This window comes from Dasypus novemcinctus, chromosome 11 (genome assembly GCF_030445035.2).
Source record: "Dasypus novemcinctus isolate mDasNov1 chromosome 11, mDasNov1.1.hap2, whole genome shotgun sequence".
Classification (NCBI taxonomy): domain Eukaryota; kingdom Metazoa; phylum Chordata; class Mammalia; order Cingulata; family Dasypodidae; genus Dasypus; species Dasypus novemcinctus.
This window is the reverse complement of record NC_080683.1, coordinates 63,377,492-63,397,155: the sequence shown is the minus strand read 5'-3', so window position 1 is coordinate 63,397,155 and position 19,664 is coordinate 63,377,492. Positions and strand designations below refer to the sequence as shown.

Sequence of the window (19,664 nt, the reverse complement as noted above, 5' to 3'; positions counted from 1 at the left end):
CCAAACTCTTTCTCTTTCTTGGCAGGGAAAACTGGAAGAAATAAACCAACAGAGTAATGTTGGTGTTTATGGTGACTCTTAATTTTTTTGTTTTCTTTTTCTGTATTTTTCAAATTTAACGTAATCAGCATATACTACTCTCCTAATTGGGCAGGTATGGGGGATGAAAACAATGTTCTTGAACAATCCAATGCAAAGAGCATTAAGTAGAATAAAAAGAACAATTTGGCAATGTCTATTCTTTGGCTTAGCAATTCTGTATTTTCTTATGAAAATACTAAGAAAGATCAAAGATATATGTTAGAGGGGGGTGTGTTTGTCTTTACAAGAATGTTCACAGCATTATTTATAATGGTGAAAACTGGAAAACAGTTCAGGTTTTTTCAGGAGTTTATATAAATTATGTTACCATTCATGCAGAGCAATACTATATATTAAGCAGAATGGAATATTTATATGTGCATATTTATATGTATCAATATGAAACTGTATCAAGGCACTTTTTTTTCCAAAGCAGGTTGAAAACAGTATGTAAAGTATGATCTGTTTTTTGTTTAAAGAGATGTTGGGAGCAAGGTATTGATAAATACAATCTGTATCACCAATAGTTCAATAGTCCAGGATTGACCAATTGTCACTGGTAGTTATTTCTTTGGAAGTTTTGGAGGATGTGGTATTTTAGGAAACTCGTTTTTGCTATTTTGCTTAGAATTTTAGTGAAATTTTTTACTTTAATATTTAAAGAAAAGAACTTTTTAAAAAATCAAACATAATGAAAGAGATAACAGCCATAAGTCTTTTTGCCCCAGATGTTATAGCACTGAAATATATGAATAAAGGAAAAGTTAACAAAGTATATTTATAATGGCTGCCTATGAGAGATTAGAGTGACCAAAAAAAAATCGATTTGAATGACACAGAATACATATTCTTTTCAAATGTCTTTGGATATTTTTTGTAATCCCCATGAAGAAAACTTCAATATCACTCCATATTCTCTGACCACAAACACAATAAAGCTAGAAATTAACTACAGCAAAATAAAACAAACCATAAATGATTGCATATGGCTCTCTCTGTTGGTTCTCTTTTTCTCCCCCCAGAGATATTTTTACACCATTAACCTTAGCATTTATATTCTATTTAGAGCTGAAGTAAACATAAGTTACAATGCTTATTTATGCTTTCTGTAATGCTTTTTTATATAGGCAGAAGATACATTTCAGAAGGGCCAGGAAAAAGATAAAGAGGATCCAGACTCAAAACCGGATATTAAGGGCGAGGATAATGCCATTGAGATGTCAGAAGACTTTGATGGGAAAATGCATGATGGAGAGCTTGAGGAACAAGGTTTGAGATTATCTGTCAATTCATTCTTGTTTTTGAAAAGTAAATATTTTACCCAGGAAATTCCATTTTTCCAGTAAAGAACTTAACAATAATCTGTTGGAACATGTTGGTTAGTATGCCTAAGTGCAAATAAAAATAACCACCAAGACTGAAGCCTAGAGTTAGTTTTTAAGATTCTTCTCCAGGTAAACGGAGACATTGGCTGATGTCTGGCCTCTCCTGTGCTGGATGCAGTGGCTGAGTAGTGTGCTTCAGGGGAGCCCAAACAGGCAAGGGGGCAATAGGACTAACAGAGCTGGACTCTCAACTCAGAAGTATAATGTCTGGGTAGTTTTTTAAAAATAACTTTTTTCCTAACTGAAAAAATAGTAGATGTTTGTAGAATGTTTGGAACAAAAATGTAGGAAAAAATAGACCACCCTGAGGCCTGCCACCTAATCTACTTAATGAATTTTGGTATATTTCTTTCTGTATACTGCATTAATATACACACAGATCATATTCAGTTCTGTAGTCAGCTTTTTTCATTTTACATATTTGAACATTATGATTTCTTCTAGCATCTACTGAATACTTGAACCATAATTTTGCTACTGCCCTAAATTTCTGTCCAAAGTTTAATTTGAGATGGTATCTTATCCTAAGCAATGACCTTGCAGAAATGAAAGCTGACCTGAGTAGAAGAGTATACACTTGCCTATATAACCTTGCAGCATATAACCTTGGGCAAAGTAGACCTCAAAGCTAAGACAAAGGCAAGAAAATTCTAATTAATTGAGTTAGACATGATTAAGATGTTAGATAAAGCAAATATAGTGTAGGACCTGGGGGAGGAACCTTGGAAACCACCTAGTCCAACTCCATTATTTCACAGATAGCAAACTCCAGCCAGTGAGATTGCCTAAAACCCATCAGAATTCCCCCAGCACCAGACCAGGCATCCTGAAGGCTGTTCCAGCACTCCTCTTCCTGCCTAGTAACACACTGCAGGCTTTGATGTTCCTCCAACAGTAGGCCTATTTCAGTTGGCCTGAAGGCATGCACCCATTGGGCATCATGTAGAGACAGGCAGTAATTCCCAGGTGAGGCCCTTGCCCGAGAGTGGGTTCAGGGGTCTCCTCCATTCCCAAGACGGGGTCGGTTTAGGGACTGCCTTACTAATGGTCAGTGCCTTTCCTTGCAGAGGAGGAGGATGAGAAATCCGACTGTGAGGGTGGAGACCTGGATAAACAGATGGGTGATCTCAATGGAGAGGAAGCTGACAAACTAGATGAGAGGCTTTGGGGTGATGACAATGATGAGGAAGAGGAGGAGGAAGAAGATGGTGAAACTGAAGAAACAGGACCAGGAATGGATGAGGTAACTGAAAGGGCCCCCGTCTGAAAGTCTCAGGCTGAGAGGAGGTGAGGTGATCTTCTCACCACCTGCCACTCCTTGTCGTTTACTCCTCCTCTTTTCTTTTCTTCCTTCTCTTTCTTCCATCTCCCCTTTTCCCTCTATTTTCTGTTTTTTCCTCTGTCTCAGTGTTTGTAATCAGAGCTAAGAGATTATCCTGACCTGGGCCATCCCATGTGTTATGAAGGAGAGAGGTTAAGAAGCTGCTTAGTCCAGATGCTCTGGGCTGACTCTGGTTGCACATTGACCTTCAGCACCAAATGTTACTGTTGCTATCTGGACAGACTCGACTGTTCTCTCCAGCCATGGATGGTGCCCTGGGTTTTTCCCTGGGGTAGACCCCGAGGATAGAGATAGAGTCAATCATGTGGAAGCAGTTTCTTGTATCACAGGTGGTGATTTTGTATTCTTTCTGTCTCTGACATTTAGGAAGATTCTGAACTTGTTGCCAAAGATGAAAACTTGGATGCTGGGAATTCGAACAAAGATAAAAACCAGCAAGATAACAAAGAAGAAAAGGAAGAAACTGAAGCTAATGATGGTGGACAAGGCCAAGAAAAAATTAATGAACAAATAGATGAGGTAATGAAGATTTGAAATTGATCCACTCCCCTGACTCGAGGCCAGGGACACATACTGCACAGCTCCTGGGGTGGTGGCTCAAGACAGCAGACAACGTGACTGTCTTCTGCTGGAGCTGTCCCCCATAGCAAGTGCTATCTAAGGCTTTGGATGGAGACCTGGTTTATCCTGTTTTCAGTTGGCATAGACACTGAGCACTTGAAAATGGTACCACTTAAACCTGTCCCTTAGATGTCTGGTGGATAATAGGTTTTTGCAGATTTCACAAGGTATTTTCTTGATATTCCCAAAAATGGTGTTTGCCCTGGTTGTGAGTGTTGATTTTTATCCTATTCATTGATTGCTATTCCACTACTTCATAAAAGAACATATAACAGAAGCTCTTAACAGGACATAAAATATCTAACTATTGGTTACTGACTAGATAGGGTCTTCATGCTATTTGGGCTCATGCTATAGTTTTGAAGCTAAAACCTAAGGTCCTTTTCTGAATTTCTTCCCATAACTTTAGTTTCTTTGAGATTAAGTAACACTGTATGTCTTGTCATTGGAGAACCTGCACAGAAAGTGAAATTTGAAATTTTAACATGGAAGATCTAACCATATTATTCAAATACTAATAATGTTTGTTGGTAATATAGGGAAGAGGTGTTGTATTCTCCCAGCATAGTGTAACTATTCAGAGCTAATTTTATGTGAATGCTAAGTTTAAAAACATTTTTTGTCCTGTTCTCTCCCTTGCCCTGTAGAGGGAATATGATGAGAATGAGGTGGATCCTTACCATGGCAATCAGGAAAAACTTCCCGAACCTGAGGCCTTGGAACTTCCAGATGACTTGAACCTTGATAGTCAAGACCAGAATGGGGATGAGGACACGGACAATGAAGAAGGAGGTTCGTCTTTCAGAAACCTAAAGAGACCAGTTGAAACTCATTGAAAAATGCACAAAAAATTGATTCCTCTTAAGAGAGCTAGCCTGCTTGTTATGGCCAAGTCATAAATCATATCTGGGCAGCTCAATTCCATTTTGGCAAACTTTGTTTGCTTTTCCTTTGATGTGTGTCTCATCTGAGTAGGCCTAAAGCTCCTAAACTAGCAGGTCCGTCCCACTGCTGTTGCCTAATGGCACCTCATCACACCCCCTCGGTCTCTCACAGCCCCTGGTACAGCCCCATGGGTTGATGTGAACACTGTGCAGTCTGTATACCTGGGCCCTTTGTGAGGCCCAGGTGTAGCTTTTATAGGGAAATGACTAAAATTTCCCTAAAATTTCAGTGACTGATTGTTGTGCTTGTGTTGTGTGTTTATTCTGAAATATGAAATTATAATGGGGAATGAAATTGAATAATCCCTAGAGAATCACATGGCCAGCAGTAATCTAGTACTTTTATCACCCATTCTTCAACCCAGTGACTCCCCCTGGGGCATGCTGCCTGGTATAAATTGAAAGCATTTTGTAGGAGGTGCCACATAATAGAGGCTCACATTCACCATGGTTAATGAGATGGAAAGATGGGAGCTAGCAAACTCAGCTTAACGAATCATAAGTATATATTTAGAGATCTCTTTCTTCAGAAATTTTTTTTAAAAACTGGTTAAATGTACAGAGTTCCTATTTGTGATTTAAAAAATTAGAAAAAAACAACACAAAAACACCATGTGATGGTTGTGGTGGGGACAAGTTAAAAAGATAACCATTTATGGAAAAATTAGTACAAGAAACACTATACAAAATACATAGTGGGAGGCGAATTTGGTTCAGTGGATAGAGCGTCCGCCTACCACATGGGAGCTCCAGAGTTCAAACCCAGGACCTCCTGACCAGTTTGGTGAGCTAGCCCATGCGCAGTGCTGATGCGCACAAGGAGTGCCCTGCCATGCAGGGGTGTCCCCTGCGTAGGGGAGCCCGACGCGCAAGGAGTATGCCCCATAAGGAGAGCCACCCTGCGTGAAGAAAACACAGCCTGCCCAGGTGTGGCACCGCACACACACACAGAGCTTATGCAGCAAGATGACACAACAAAAGAGACACAGATTCCTGGTGCCACTGACAAGAATCCAAGTGGACACAGAACAATACACAGTGAATGGACACAGCAGACAACAGCGGGGGGAGGGGGGCGGGAATAAATAAAAAAAATTAAAAAAACATAGGACAGAATACTCCTTATTGCTGGTAGGTACATCAAATGTATAAAAGCATGCAAGGGAATAGTATACAACAACTGTAGGTTATGGTGACTTTTGAGAAAGTAGGAATTGAGAAAGCACCTATCACCTGACAGCTGTACACAAACCATTTCTTTTTTTTTCTTTTTTTTTTTTTAAGATTTATTTATTTCTCTCCCCCCCCCCAAACCATTTCTTAAAAGCAAGTGGCAGATATTAGATGCAAACATGGCACAATGTTAACATCTATTTTATCTGGAAAGTGGTTATCATTTAAAAATTTTTTTAACTTTGAGGTAAAATAAACTTGTCTACTTACTATTTAACCAGAGTTATTTGTTAATGATTTGATTGTTTCCTCATGTTCAGAACATTTCCCCCTCTGAATACGTAGTTCATTACTTAAATCATAAGTTCTTGCTTCTGATGAGCCATTTCATTACCTTATAATTTTGGAATCTGAATCATGGCATTTACTTCCATAGATAGTAACTTCAACCTTAAAGAAAACTCAACAACCGAGAAAATTAAGAGCCATTGTGAGAGTTTAAGAAGTTGTCTTCCTTAGGAAAATATCCAGGCTCACTTTAAGTATTATTTTAAAAAAACTAAGGAGTAGTTATTTCACAAAATTATTTGCTAACAAAGTACTTTCTGAAGTGTCCAAAGTATAGAAAAGCCCTTTTAGTAAAACTTCTCCAAACAGAATTTTTTCCATTTGAACATGGGTTGTATTTTCTCTACAGAAGAGAATCCTTTGGAAATAAGAGAAAAACCAATGGATACGGAAGAAGCAGGCCATGAAGCTGAGGAAATAAACGACGAGGCTGAGGCTGACCAGAAGGAAGGTCAGGGTCAGCAGGAGCCCGAAGAAGTCCCCCAAGAAGATGACAAGGTTGAAAGGGATGAAGAGATGGGCACAGGAACTGATGACCAAGACAAAGATACTACTGAACCTGAAGAAAACTTAGAGGAGGAGCAGCCATCTCTGGAGGAAAAGGACAAGGAGCCAAGCGAAGAAGGCGTGGAGAACGGCATCCCTGTGGGCCAAGGTCTTCAGCCTCAGGTATTGTGTGGTTTCTGGTTTTTCTTACGTTAAAAATAGTAACAAGGAGAAGGAGAAATGACTATATCCCCACTAGAATCTCTTTCTGGGTACTTCTCCATCATTAGGTGATGCTGCCAAGGAATTTTTAAGTTTTGGTGTGAGACCCTTGCTCTGGCACATCCCCTTGGAGAGCAGTGGGGAGAGCCTGCCTTGCCACAGAGCGGTTAACATTGCGTTTGATTCCCCCACAGAAGCTGGAAGAAGAAAGAGAGAACTCTGATGCAGAGGAGCAGGTGCCAGAGGCCGCAGAGAAGAAAGAGCATGACTCCTGCGGGCAGACAGGGGAGGAGAATGTGCAGAGCGAGCAGGCTGTGCAGCTGGCTGGTGCCGCGCCAGAGAAGGAGCAGGGCAAAGAGGTGATGGGTCCCCATTGCCATGGCCAGCTGCCTCCTTGGAGGGTCTCTTCTTTGTGTCTGAAACCAAATTATTTATAGTGTGCTTGGTTTGTTTATTGCTTATTTTCTTGTTGACATCTAAACAAACCTATTCTTTGAGAAAATGATCATTTATTTTTATATGCATGCCCCTCCCCCAACAAACCCCCAAATAATATTTCCTGGCCTGTATTTAAGTGTTATGCTTTATAAGAAGTTATTATTAAACAGGGAGTTCTCAATGGGAGAATCAAGTTTATTTTTCAGAAAGCTCTCATGAAAAGGAAAGGTTGAATTTAGGATTTATGGAGCAATGTGCCTGGAATAGTACTTTCGTCTCCTTGCTGTTCATTAGGCTTCATGAAACACAAAGCACTTCTTTGTTCCTTTACCTGCTGGTGCTTTGTTTTGTATTTGGTCACAGTTGGGGCTGCTGGAGTGTGGTGGTAAGAGCTCTGGAAGTCGGAGGACCTGCTGGTTGCAGTGGTGACTCTGGGCATTTCACTTAGCCTCTTTGAGCCCCATTTTCCATACCAGTAACAACTGTTTTTACTTAATAGCACTACCACCACCATTTCTGGACTATCTATTTGGTGCTGAGTATTTTCATTGCTTCAACGAGTCTTCAAAATAGCCCTGTGGGATAAATGATACTGTTTTTTATAGTTTTCCCCATTTTATATTTGAAGGAGAATAAGCCTCAGTAAAGCTGAATGATAATTTTAAGGGCACAGGCTGGTTGATAAAGCTTGGTTTCAAACTGAAGTCAGTCTTGCCGTCACTGCGACATTCCACTCCTGTGAATGAGGAACTCAGTGGCCATGCAAAGTGAAGGCACCAAGCGGGTGATCCAGCTCCAGGTCTCAGCCCCGTGTATAGCCTCTCCTGTGTCTGCCCATAGGCCAGGCCTTAGGCATGGGGAGCCGCAGAGCAAGCAGATAGGCAGGTGTGATTAAATCACTCTGAGATGAGAATAATAAGTGTAAGAAATTGTGAGCAGCATGGTATGGTGACCAAGTGCTTTATAATACTGTCCTCCACCTTCATACTTTTATGGTTTGATCTCCCAGGAACACGGGAGTGGAGCTGCAGACGCAAACCAAGCAGAAGGCCACGAATCCAACTTCATCGCCCGGTTGGCCTCCCAGAAACATGCCAGGAAAAACACACAGGTCTCTATCTCTTCAGCTAACCTTAGGAGCAAGTTGCATGTAGAAAAAGATACTCTAAGCAGAGTGGTAAAAGCCCCACTCCCTGTCTTTCCTGTCCCAGGACCAGGGCCATGGGACTTTCCCTGTGGAACCATCACTGCAGCCTTTTTCCTGTTATAGAGCCCACAAGCCAGGAGCCATGTGCTGCTGCCAGGCATCAGTCTTCCTCTTTTTACTGCCCATGGGGTTTACCTTTTAAAAATTAATTATTTTTATTAATGGGGGGGTGTCATTTGTGCACAAGATACAAGATTAGTGTATAAAAACCTATCCTGAAAGAAGCCTCCCTCACACCCCTGGCCCCCAGCCCCAGAGCAAATTGGTGCTATCCCTTTGCTGTGTCTTCTTTCAGTGGTATTTTTTGCATATGTAACATGTATGGATGTGCATGTGTGTGTACATAAGTGAACATGTGTGACTGTTTTTCTTCCATGCCTTTATTTTAGACACACAAGAATGTCATAGAGATCATCCCGTATAAGTATATATAGATCTTCCCCATTCTTTTTAGCCACCTGCATTGTGTTCTATTCTTGTGTGACCCTACCTAATTTACCTCACCAGCCCCTTATGGAGAAATTGTAAGGTTATTATTATTATTTTAGCATTTTGCTATTAAAGACAAAGTTCTGATGAATTTCTTTGCCCACAGAGTTTTAAGAGGAAACCTGGGCAGGCCGACAATGAACGCTCCATGGGTGATCACAATGAGCGTGTGCACAAGAGGCTGAGGACTGTGGACTTGGACAGCCACGTCGAGCAGGGACCAACCCAGCCGCAGGCCTGCGTGGAGGACGCAGACACATTTGAGCACATGAAAGAAGGCACCGACACTTATGACGCGCAGACCTATGGTACGTGGAGGGAAGGCTTCTCCTTTTGTCCCACTGGGAGCTTATGCAGTGTGACTGTGCCTGCCAGTGTTAGCACTACTTTTTATTAGGAAGGAGAGGAAGTGGCTTTTTAAACTATTTTCTCTCTAGTGAGAAGTAAACAGCAGACATACAGTCTGTTTTTCATGTAAAGGTGTCCATAGCCAAGTGTGAAGGCCCAGGGATTTTGGGTCTAGTGTACCCTTTTTAAGTAGTCTTGGTAGCAGCTGGCCACATCCAAGCTCAGCGCTGATCTCAGGGTTCCTTAAAACTGGGATTTCTTCATAGTTTCCTGCAGATTGGACCTTGCAGTGGAAGGAGCTATGAACATGAAATAAGTTTTTCACATAAAAGAGGAAAAAATGTCAGCTCAGGAAGGAAAGTCAGTCATTGGTTAGTCTCTGTTCACTTTGTGACTTTTCACTCTTTCATTCCTAATACGTTAACTTGTGTTGACATCACCTTTCATGAAGGTATTGTACGGAAATGCTTGTACTGCCCATTACTCTTTTTCTCTCCTTATCCTTACTTAAAAACAAAACTGATGTAGTAGTAACAATAATAGCTGTAATATTATTGAGCTTTAACTTTTTGCCAAAAATTTTTGAGTCTTTGATACATAATCATGTAATTCTTCTAGTGATTCTATGAGCTAGGATATCTCTATTTTATAGTTGAGCATACTGAGACCAAGGAAGTTCAAGAACTTGTCCAAGGTCACAATGCTGCGATTACCACATTTCCCCGTCTATGGTCTTGTTTTTTTTAAAAGATTTTATTTATCCCTTCCTCCCTATCCCCTCATCATGTGCTTGTCTTCCTTTTCTAAGAGGCACTGCAAACTGAACCCTGGGACCTCCCATGTGGGAGTGAGGCACCTTATCGCTTGAGCCCTCTCCACTCCCTGCTTTGTTGTCTCTCTCATTATGTTTTCCTTCTTGTGCCTTGTTGTGTGAGCTTGCCGTACCAGCCCATCATGTCAGCTTGCTGTCTTGCTCATCTTTTTTAGGAAACTGAACCCAGGATCTCCCATATGGTTGGTGGGAGCTTAATAGCTTGAACCACATCCACTTACCCATCTTATGTTTTTAATAATGGCTATAGTATACCTACCTACAAGTTTGTAATGGAGGGTAATTTTCATTAGTTGCTTTGAATCATGGGCTTGGCCTTTTTATTTCTGGTTCACTCGTCTGGTAGTAGCAATAAAAATCAGTCCTGTTACATGTGTAGTTTAACTTTTTCCTCATAACTTATATAGGGGTAGGGGATGAGCAGTTAAGCCAATAGGTGAATAGGAAATCCTGAGGATAGAAAAGCTGAGCAGTGGTAGAACCGGCTTTTGAGAAATCCTGAAAACTAGAAATGACAGAAACCTAGCCTGTCGATCTTACTTTCTTCTGCAAAGACCTAAACTTGGTGCATGTGCATGTGTGTGCTTGTTGGCAGATGTGGCCAGCAAGGAGCAGCAGCAGTCTGCAAAAGCCCCCACCAAGGAGCAGCAAGAGGAGGAAATGGAGGATGCCCTCATGGACCCAGAGGAGCAGGAGGACCTCAGGGCAGTTGACACAGAGCAGCTGAAGCCAGAGGCGGTCCAGGCGGGGAGCACAGCAACCCCTGGTGAGTCCTCCTGGGGAGGAGATCCGTCCTGAGCTCTTGGACTTGGAGAAGTCCGTTCTCTTACCCTGTGGTCTGTCTTGTTCCCGTGCTAACCTGTGGCTTGGGGATATTCCACCCCCGCAACTACAAGGCTTCGTGTTCCCATCTAAAGCAGATATCAGTGTTCACTGTTTTTTGTGGGGGAGCAGAAATGTGGAGGGGGATAGGGGTTGTGCTACAGGACTCTGTTCTTCAAGGAGACCCCCGAAACTTTAATTTTAGACAAATCCGTCAGTCTTTTAAAAATATGATGAACAAAACAATATAGCACATTTACCCCAATTATGATGAGAAGATACATACATTCTGGATTAGTAGAGAAATAGATATCCTTTTAGAAAATAGGTTTTCAGTTATGTAAAGTATAAAATATTAGCATAAATTGCAGTAAAATATTAAAAAGAAATAAAAAACTTCATGTGAAAAAGTAACAAAACTTCTTACATCCAGTTTCTGCTTTATAGTTGTCCAAGTTGTCTTGCTAAGCAATTTATTTAAAAAATAGACATGAATTCATAACATTATAAAAATAGCTTTATTAGCAATGGAATAAATGCTAATTGAAAAGAACTTACCAAATTTAAAGACTTTTTCTTCTGCCTCATTCCTGTCCTCTCAGGGTGTTTGACCCTGTTACTGTCATATGGTTTTAGGTACTTTAGTTTTTATTTTTATCAAAGTTCTACATATACATTATTTAAAGAATCACATAGTTGTATGTGACTTATTAGGATAACGGTTGCCCCTATTTTTTTCCTCCCCAGAACAGTTGCCTTCATCTCCACATCAGGGTGGGGAGGAGAAGTTAAGGGAGTAAGGACTGGCAGTGGCTGTCACAGAAAAGGAACATAGAGAAGCCTCAGAAGAAATGGGTTGGGGAGTAGATGGGTCAAGTTTGATTGACTGGTTGGTGGGCTTAACTTTTATGTTAATATTAAACTATATCCTTGTATAAAAATAGGCTTGGATGAGGTGGAGATGGAGACCCAAACTGTTAAAACAGAAGAAGACCAAGACCCCAGGACAGACAGATCCCTCAAGGAGACTGAGAATAAGAAACCAGAAAGAAGCAGGGAGTCAGCCATACACACAGCTCCTCAGCTCCTGGCGGACACGATTTTCCAGGTGCTAAAAGTTTTATTACAAATTTCTGTTTTTTTTTAAGTTTAACAAAATAGTTTTGAATAGCTTTTAAACATTTGTCTTTAGAACATCTGGTTGTTTTGGGGGTATAGTGTCCTTATCAAAAGTTTTAGAAATACTGTTGGAGTGAAACTGACAGTTCTCTAAGCAGATGACTCTGACCCAGTAATCAACCCGAGGTCCTGGTAAAAGGGTGATCAGCGCCCTTGCCCAGTTGTGGTGGTGGGACTGGTTCTCAGGCCTCCCACTCTCACATCGATTCTTCTCACAGGAGACCATACTGGTGTGGGAACCTTCAGGAAAATAGTTTAAAGATAACAAGAATCTTTGGCTAATTCCTGCATTTAAAAAGAGCAGTAGCTGAGTTCTTTTCCTCATAAGTTTTAATGGCAGTCTAGATTAATCAGAGAATATTTTCATTAGAGATGTTGTATTAAAAGGGGTACTGATGCAAAATACCAAAACTCAGTTGGTTTTTATAAAGGGTATTTATTTGGGGTAGAAGCTTACAGTTACCAGGCCATGAAACATAAGTTACTTCCCTCACCAAAGTCTTGCCACGTGTTGGAACAAGATGGCTGCTGACATCTGCCAGGGTTCAGGCTTCTTGGGTTCCTCTTTTCCTGCGGTTCATTTCTTCTGGACTCAGCTCCTCTAGTTTCTCTACAAGGCCAGCAGTAGACTATTAGGCAAATGGCTTCTCTTCACGGAGCCTTTTCTCTTCTTCACAACAAGCTCCTCTGTGTGTTTACTTCCTGGGGACTCCAGCATCAGAAACACCAACATCAAAACTCCAACTCTGGGAAAACGGACTTGGCCCAGTGGTTAGGGCGTCCATCTACCACATGGGAGGTCCGTGGTTCAAACCCCGGGCCTCCTTGACCCGTGTGGAGCTGGCCCATGCGCAGTGCTGATGCGCGCAAGAAGTGCCCTGCCACGCGCAAGGAGTGCGCCCCATAAGGAGAGCCGCCCAGCGTGAAAGAAAGTGCAGCCTGCCCAGGAATGGCGCCGCCCACACTTCCTGTGCCGCTGATGACAACAGAAGCGGACAAAGAAACAAGACGCAGCAAATAGACACCAAGAACAGACAACCAGGGGAGGGGGGGCAATTAAATAGATAAATCTTAAAAAAACAAAAAAAAAACAAAAAAAAACTCTAACTCTGTCCTTTGCCATGTATTTTATCTGTGAGTCCCCACCCTACTGACATGGCCCAATCAAAGCCCTAATCATAATTTAATCACGCCCAGGTACAGACCAGTTTACAAACAATCCAGTATCTGTTTTTGGAATTCATGAACCATATCAAACTGCTATAGATGTCTTCATGTATATTTTGTTTCTGTTTCTGTTTTGTTGAGGTGGAGTTACCCATATAAAATATTTCCATTTTCCTGTTTCTCAAAAATGGAAAGTAGAAAAAGAGTGGTTGTCTGGCATCTTCTCGTTGTATGATGATATTTCCCTAAGTTTTGAGTCTTGAGGGCATATTTGTGTACTTGGAGTGCATACTATGGGGAAGGAGGAGGCAACGAGTGATAATATGTTGGTGATTCCAATTTATGCCCCTTCTTATCTGTGTCTTTTTTTTTCTAGCCTTTTTTAAAAGATGCCAGTGAGCTGAGACAGGAGCTGGAGAGACAGCTGGAAACATGGCAGCCACATGAATCTGGAAATCCAGAAGAAGTAAGTCGCTAGTTTTCAAAAGATATATTACTTTTTTTGTTTGTTTTTAAAGCTGCAGCAGGCTTAACAGGTTCTTAGCACCCATTATACCTTTGTAAAAAGGACCAGACATAAAGAGAATTACAATCCTAAAGCTTGAATCTACCCATTGTTTTCTGCTATAGATCTGTAGGTTCATTAAATAGAGAAACATGTCTTTAGTTCTTTTAACTTGTGTTGCTGACTCTGTAATGGATGTAATTGCTCTGAGAATTAGATGTGCCAGTGGTTGAAAAACCAGGCAGCCATTGTGGAAAGCAATATGGCAATTTCTCACAAAGTTACGCACAGAATGACCATTTCATTTGGCAATCCCTTGTCTAGGTATATTGCCAGAGTGTGAAAACAAGGTTGCAAACAGATACTTGAACTGCAATGTTTATAGCTAAAATGAGTGGATACACAAAATGTGGTACATACACGTAAAACTGACTTGTCAGTTTGACTCTGAGCCTATGATTAAGTAGCTGGATTTGTTGGCACCATAATTACCCATTCACATTTTCTTCCTCATATGAAGAGTACTGATTATAATCTTTGTAGATGATGTGAATTAGGCGTTGGTTTGGTAATGAGTTCCAGTATTTTGCGGCTTTGTTCCTTATCATTTAGAATGTGGAGTGTGGTTTTGATGGAAGGTGAGGCATTTTTAATCAGCTTGCTGAGATGCTAAACAAAAGTTTTAAAGTGCTTCTGTTTAGAAAATGCATGCAAGCTTTTTCTACTATTTTGCTTCAAGACTTCATTTAGTTGTAATGACATTGGTTGACTCTGATTTACAAGATTAACTTACATATTTTTCTGTTGGCTGTTGTTACAGGAGAAGGCTGCAGCTGAGATGTGGCAGAGTTATCTGGTTTTAACTGCTCCTCTTTCACAACAGTTGTGTGAACAGCTTCGCCTCATATTAGAGCCTACCCAGGCAGCCAAGCTCAAGTAAGTCCTTACCATTGGAAGCACTCATAGTCCTCTGAAAAGATGGTGGTGATGCTAATTTTGTTGAGCTTAGCAACTAACCAGTTATGGTCCTGTCTTCTGGGTTGCCCTCTGCCACAAAGGCGCTGCTGTAGAGCTCTTTACACAGTTCTTTGTTATTATTGGAGCCTTTCCATACACCTCCAGGGGTACTTGCCACATGTGTTGCTCACCTAGATCTTTTCAAAGATGCTTCCAAAATCAAAGTTCTTGAACAAAAAATATTGAAGACTTAATACTCAATGCAACAAATAAAAACAAACAAAAATTCAATGCAAATGTTTTTTCCCTCAATTTCAAATGTGTCTGAGGTTTTCTTCTAGAGGCATCTAATTATTACCCTTATACATGTCCAATTTTTCTGGCTGGTGGTCAAGACGGTCCTGGCCTTTTATTTTCAGGTGACAATAAAACTAATTGTGCCAGATTCCAAGTTATTTGGTTTAGTTTATAAGGTATTATTACTGTGATTTTGTCTTTTATGAAAATTCCCAAGGGAAGAGCAGTTGTTAAGGAATCTTTGCTTCTTTTTGGCTAAATTTAATAGAGGAGACTATCGAACTGGAAAGCGACTGAACATGCGAAAGGTCATTCCATATATTGCTAGTCAGTTTCGGAAAGACAAGATTTGGCTTCGAAGGACCAAGCCCAGTAAACGCCAGTATCAGATTTGTTTGGCTATCGATGACTCCTCTAGCATGGTAGACAACCATACCAAACAGGTAAGGCAGAGAAATGTAGTGGTAACGTGATAAGAAATGAACACCAAACCATTTCCTGTGGACCACCTATTATTATAAAAGTGAGCCAGTAAAAACCACTTTGAAATATCATTGATTTGTTCTGAGAATGTAGTACCCTGTTTGAGAAGTCCTAAAATTGAAAAAGAATTCAGAAGGGTGATTTCTGGATGCCTCAAATATTTTGGTCCCTGACTGTAGTAGGTCTTTAAAATTATAATTTTTTCATTTTAACCCTCCTATGTACTATTATCTAGCTGCAAATTAATCTGGCAATGCTTATTTTCCGTAAAATGCGAAGAACAGCCCTGTTAATTATTTGAAACTTCACATACTTGAAATATTCAATTAAAAAAATAAACTCAGTTTACCTTTAAGTCTGAAATTAGAGTTACTATTCTATCACTGTTAACAAGACTTAGGTGCCTGGTTAGGATTTTTGATACCACCATTATAGACGCTGAAGAGTTTGTTTCATGTAGCGATGCTGTTACCCAGCATGAGCCCATGAGCAACCTAAAATGTTTATGTTCTACTGGAAAGGTTAGAGTATAACCTCTTAACTTGGGTTCAAATACCAGGTCTCCCACTTACGACCACGTCTTTGGGCAACTCATTTACTTCTTAAATGTCAGTTTCATCTTCTGAAACATGAAGATTTATAATGATACCTATATCTCATACAGTTATTATGAAGATTCAGTTAGAAAATGTCAAGTGCTCCCCTCAGTGCCTAGTACTTGGTATGTGCTCAGATGTTGCTAAAATTATCATAATTATCATCACCAGTGTCACTTGGAAAGACAATTTTTAAAACTTTATGGGCCAAATTTTCTAAGATCACTTTTTAAATGAGGTCTAGACACCCTTCCTAACTGTGTGGAGGGATGCTGCAAATGGCTTTAGGGTTTCAGCATTTGTACTAGGCAGGGTAGCTTCAATGATGTTCCCAGGTGCCATACAAAAAAATAACAGTTTCTGTTGGAATCCTGATGTGAAAAGGATTGAGAGGCATTGGTCTAGAGTACTAAAGGATATTCTGATTGTTTCAACCCTTACTTTCTGTTTCACAGCTTGCATTTGAATCTTTGGCTGTGATTGGAAATGCTCTAACCCTCCTGGAAGTGGGTCAGGTTGCAGTGTGCAGGTAAAGACACATTCTAATCCCACTGGGAAAACCCTTATGACAGCCCCGTTTTGATTTTGATTCCATTATATACCCTTTTTCTCCCCAAAGTTTTGGAGAATCTGTAAAGCTATTACACCCATTCCACGAGCAGTTTAGTGATTACTCGGGGTCCCAGATTCTGCGGCTCTGCAAATTCCAACAGAAGAAAACCAAGATTGCTCAGGTATGCTTATAAAATCCAATGGCTCTGCACAGTTATTCTTTTTTTTTCCATTTAAAAACAATATTGAAGTATATCATTAATACATGAACATACATAAACAATAAGTGGAGAGTAAAAGTTGTGAACTTACGAAAGAAACATGCATAACATCATCCAGGGTTCCCATACATCATACCACCACCACCTTGCACTGTTGTAAAACGTTTGTAACAAATTATGAAAGAGCATCGTCAAAGTATTACTATTAACTATAGTCTGTATTTTACATTTAGTATATTTTCTCCCCAACCCACCCTATTATTTTTGTTCATAAACCGTATAAATAAAGTATATAATCAATGGCATTTGGTAGATTCACCGAGGTACACGATCATCACTTCAATCAATTAGAGCATTTTCATTACTCAAAAAAAACCCAAAAATCAACAACAGAAAAACAAACCACTGTCATACCCATATGTTAGTGCTACTAACTACAAATCCTATAATGTGCTTTCACCATTTCTGTTCATTTCCAAACAGTTACTAGTTCTGCACAGAATAAACCTCAGCTTTCCATTCTTTTAAACACATCATATTCTCTGGTGATTTATATTCTAGCTATTATCTCCAAGAGTTTGCTCATTATCTTTAGTTCATAATAGCAAAATCAATAAAATATTTGTCCTTTTATGTCTGGCTTGCTTCACTCAACATAATGTCCTCCAGGTTAATCCCTGTTGTCAAATGCTTCATGACTTCATTTCTTCTTACAGCTGAATAACATTCCATCATGTGTATATACCACAGTTTGTTTATCCATTTCTCAGTTGATAGACACCTGGGTTGTTTGCATCTTTTGGCAAATATGAATAATGTCGCTATGAACGTTGGTGTATGCAGTTATTCTTAAACTGGTGTAGGAGAGACATGATTTTTAGCCTCCCCCATCATGGTATCTGGATCGGTACAATTTATAATACAGAATATTCCTAAACTTCAGCTGTGTAACCAGGCTTTTTTGGCATCCTTTTTTTTTTTTTTAAAGTATAACCACTTTTTCTCAGTTCCTCAAAAACCATTTGACTTTGCATCATTGATTTTCTGAGAGACTTTTTACCTTTTACAAAGACAAACCTATCTCCTAGAGTTAGTCAAGGTCAGTTCTCTCCTATATTTAGCCTAAAGAAATATGAAACAAAGCCAATGACTTGCTCAAGATGACATTTTAAAAAATCCAGAACAGAGCATGGGATATAATTCTGTTCTCCTGATTCCTGATATAATTTGGTCTCTTTGTTTAGGTAACAGGTTACAATGGACATTTTGTTTTCTTGCCTCCTTTTACTTTTTTTCTTTTCTTGAAAAGAGGATGGGTGTTTGGTTTATTTGCGGTATTACTGAGTTCTTTTTCCCCAGACAGAGTATTCTGTTTCCTTGGGGTGTGTAACAGAGGCATCTGTCAATACCTATGCTTGAGAATGCCAGTAAACAAAGGTAAATGCTAGAGACAGTACAGGATCTTCATCTTTCACTACTGGTAGGTAGAAGGGACAGTTTGCCAATAGACCTGAGAATGGTTATCTGATAAAAATGTCAAAAGTAATTTCAGTCTCTATGACAATGGGAAGAGATTTAAAATCACTTTCTAATTATCTGTTTCTGGCTCTGGTTTAGTTTCTAGAATCCTCAGTCAACATGTTTGCAGCTGCTCAGCAGCTCTCACAAAACATCAGTCCAGGTAAGCTGAATTCCTTCCTCTTTGCTAACAAAATGTTTTCCTGATCTCTGTATTTGCAAGCTCTTTGTTCCATCTCACTGTAGCCTGTCACTATTGTTTAAATTGTATGCTCTACAGGAAAAGGCATAAATAGGACAGGAAGAGGTATTAAGCATTGATGGAATTTTTTACTCATTAACTCCATATTCATGAGGCTTATAATCAATGGAGAATTAGATATTAACTAGTTTATAATTAACCAGTATATATTTATTTGATAGGTTAAGTTCAGAGCTGTGAAAGAAAGGAACAAGGTGTGTGGAACTGAGTACAAAGACTATTCTCTAATATCTCATGGGGGGTCTACAGAAGTTTATTGGCTCAGTTTTGAAGCCAGAAGTCCAAAATTGAGGCATTAGCAAGGTGGTGCTTTATCAAGCCGTTTCCCAAATCACTGAATCCTGATTATATCACAGAGAAACTTCCTATTTGAAGTAAGTCATCGGCACCTCCTGTGACATTTGCTAAGCTTCTTGAAAGAGAAAGAAGGGGGACACGGGAGGAGAGAGACACAGATACCAGTTCAGGCCCTCTAATCTGTGCTGGTAATATTATAGCTAACATTTTTATTTAATATTGGTTACTTATTCACTTTATTTTTATTGTTCCCTTCTATATAAACTTTTTTTTAATTTCAAAAAAAGTATTAAGTATTAGAGACAAGGAGTTGACAGGAGTCTGAAGGTGATACACAGTGACTGAAATTTGGAAGAGACAGTTCCAGGTTTCTGATTTGGATACTTTTCTTCTAAAAGCCTACTCAACCCTGTCATTTTTGTAATGCATAACTATAAGCAGGTTTTAATTCTCATACACATTACTTTTTTTTTTTTAATTTATTTATTTAATTCCCCCCCCCCTCCCCCGTTTGTCTGTTCTCTGTGTCTCCATTTGCTGCGTCTTGTTTCTTTGTCCGCTTCTGTTGTCGCCAGTGGCACAGGAAGTGTGGGCGGCGCCATTCCTGGGCAGGCTGCACTTTCTTTCGCGCTGGGCGGCTCTCCTTATGGGGCGCACTCCTTGCGCGTGGGGCTCCCCTACGTGGGGGACACCCCTGCGTGGCAGGGCACTCCTTGCGCACACCAGCACTGCGCATGGGCCAGCTCCACACGGGTCAAGGAGGCCCGGGGTTTGAACCGCGGACCTCCCATGTGGTAGACGGACGCCCTAACCACTGGGCCAAGTCCGCTTCCCACACATTGCTTTTTAATGAAGTTTTTCTGAATTTGACATTCCTTGAAGAACTATTGGG

General features: G+C 40.2%; 1 protein-coding gene and 1 long non-coding RNA gene across 3 annotated transcripts in view; one reads left to right on the top strand and one right to left on the bottom strand.

Moving 5' to 3' along the window:
• Positions 1-19,664, bottom strand: part of LOC131280414 (uncharacterized) — a 35,438-nt gene that overhangs the window by 7,971 nt on the left and 7,803 nt on the right. Inside the window, exon 2 of the long non-coding RNA XR_011650099.1 lies at positions 4,110-4,238. This is a non-coding gene — a long non-coding RNA (uncharacterized lncRNA). The remainder of the gene's footprint in view (positions 1-4,109; positions 4,239-19,664) is intronic.
• The window catches only part of MDN1 (midasin AAA ATPase 1), a 170,754-nt gene that overhangs the window by 148,070 nt on the left and 3,020 nt on the right, over positions 1-19,664 (top strand). For both annotated transcript variants that reach the window (XM_058307147.2, XM_058307146.2), the window contains exons 85-100: positions 1,209-1,350; positions 2,534-2,709; positions 3,175-3,327; positions 4,077-4,221; positions 6,244-6,563; positions 6,797-6,961; positions 8,050-8,151; positions 8,843-9,044; positions 10,512-10,682; positions 11,683-11,846; positions 13,461-13,550; positions 14,410-14,525; positions 15,112-15,286; positions 16,378-16,451; positions 16,542-16,656; positions 18,313-18,376. In XM_058307147.2, the coding sequence (XP_058163130.1) occupies positions 1,209-1,350; positions 2,534-2,709; positions 3,175-3,327; positions 4,077-4,221; positions 6,244-6,563; positions 6,797-6,961; positions 8,050-8,151; positions 8,843-9,044; positions 10,512-10,682; positions 11,683-11,846; positions 13,461-13,550; positions 14,410-14,525; positions 15,112-15,286; positions 16,378-16,451; positions 16,542-16,656; positions 18,313-18,376 (2,374 nt within the window). The remainder of the gene's footprint in view (positions 1-1,208; positions 1,351-2,533; positions 2,710-3,174; positions 3,328-4,076; positions 4,222-6,243; positions 6,564-6,796; positions 6,962-8,049; positions 8,152-8,842; positions 9,045-10,511; positions 10,683-11,682; positions 11,847-13,460; positions 13,551-14,409; positions 14,526-15,111; positions 15,287-16,377; positions 16,452-16,541; positions 16,657-18,312; positions 18,377-19,664) is intronic.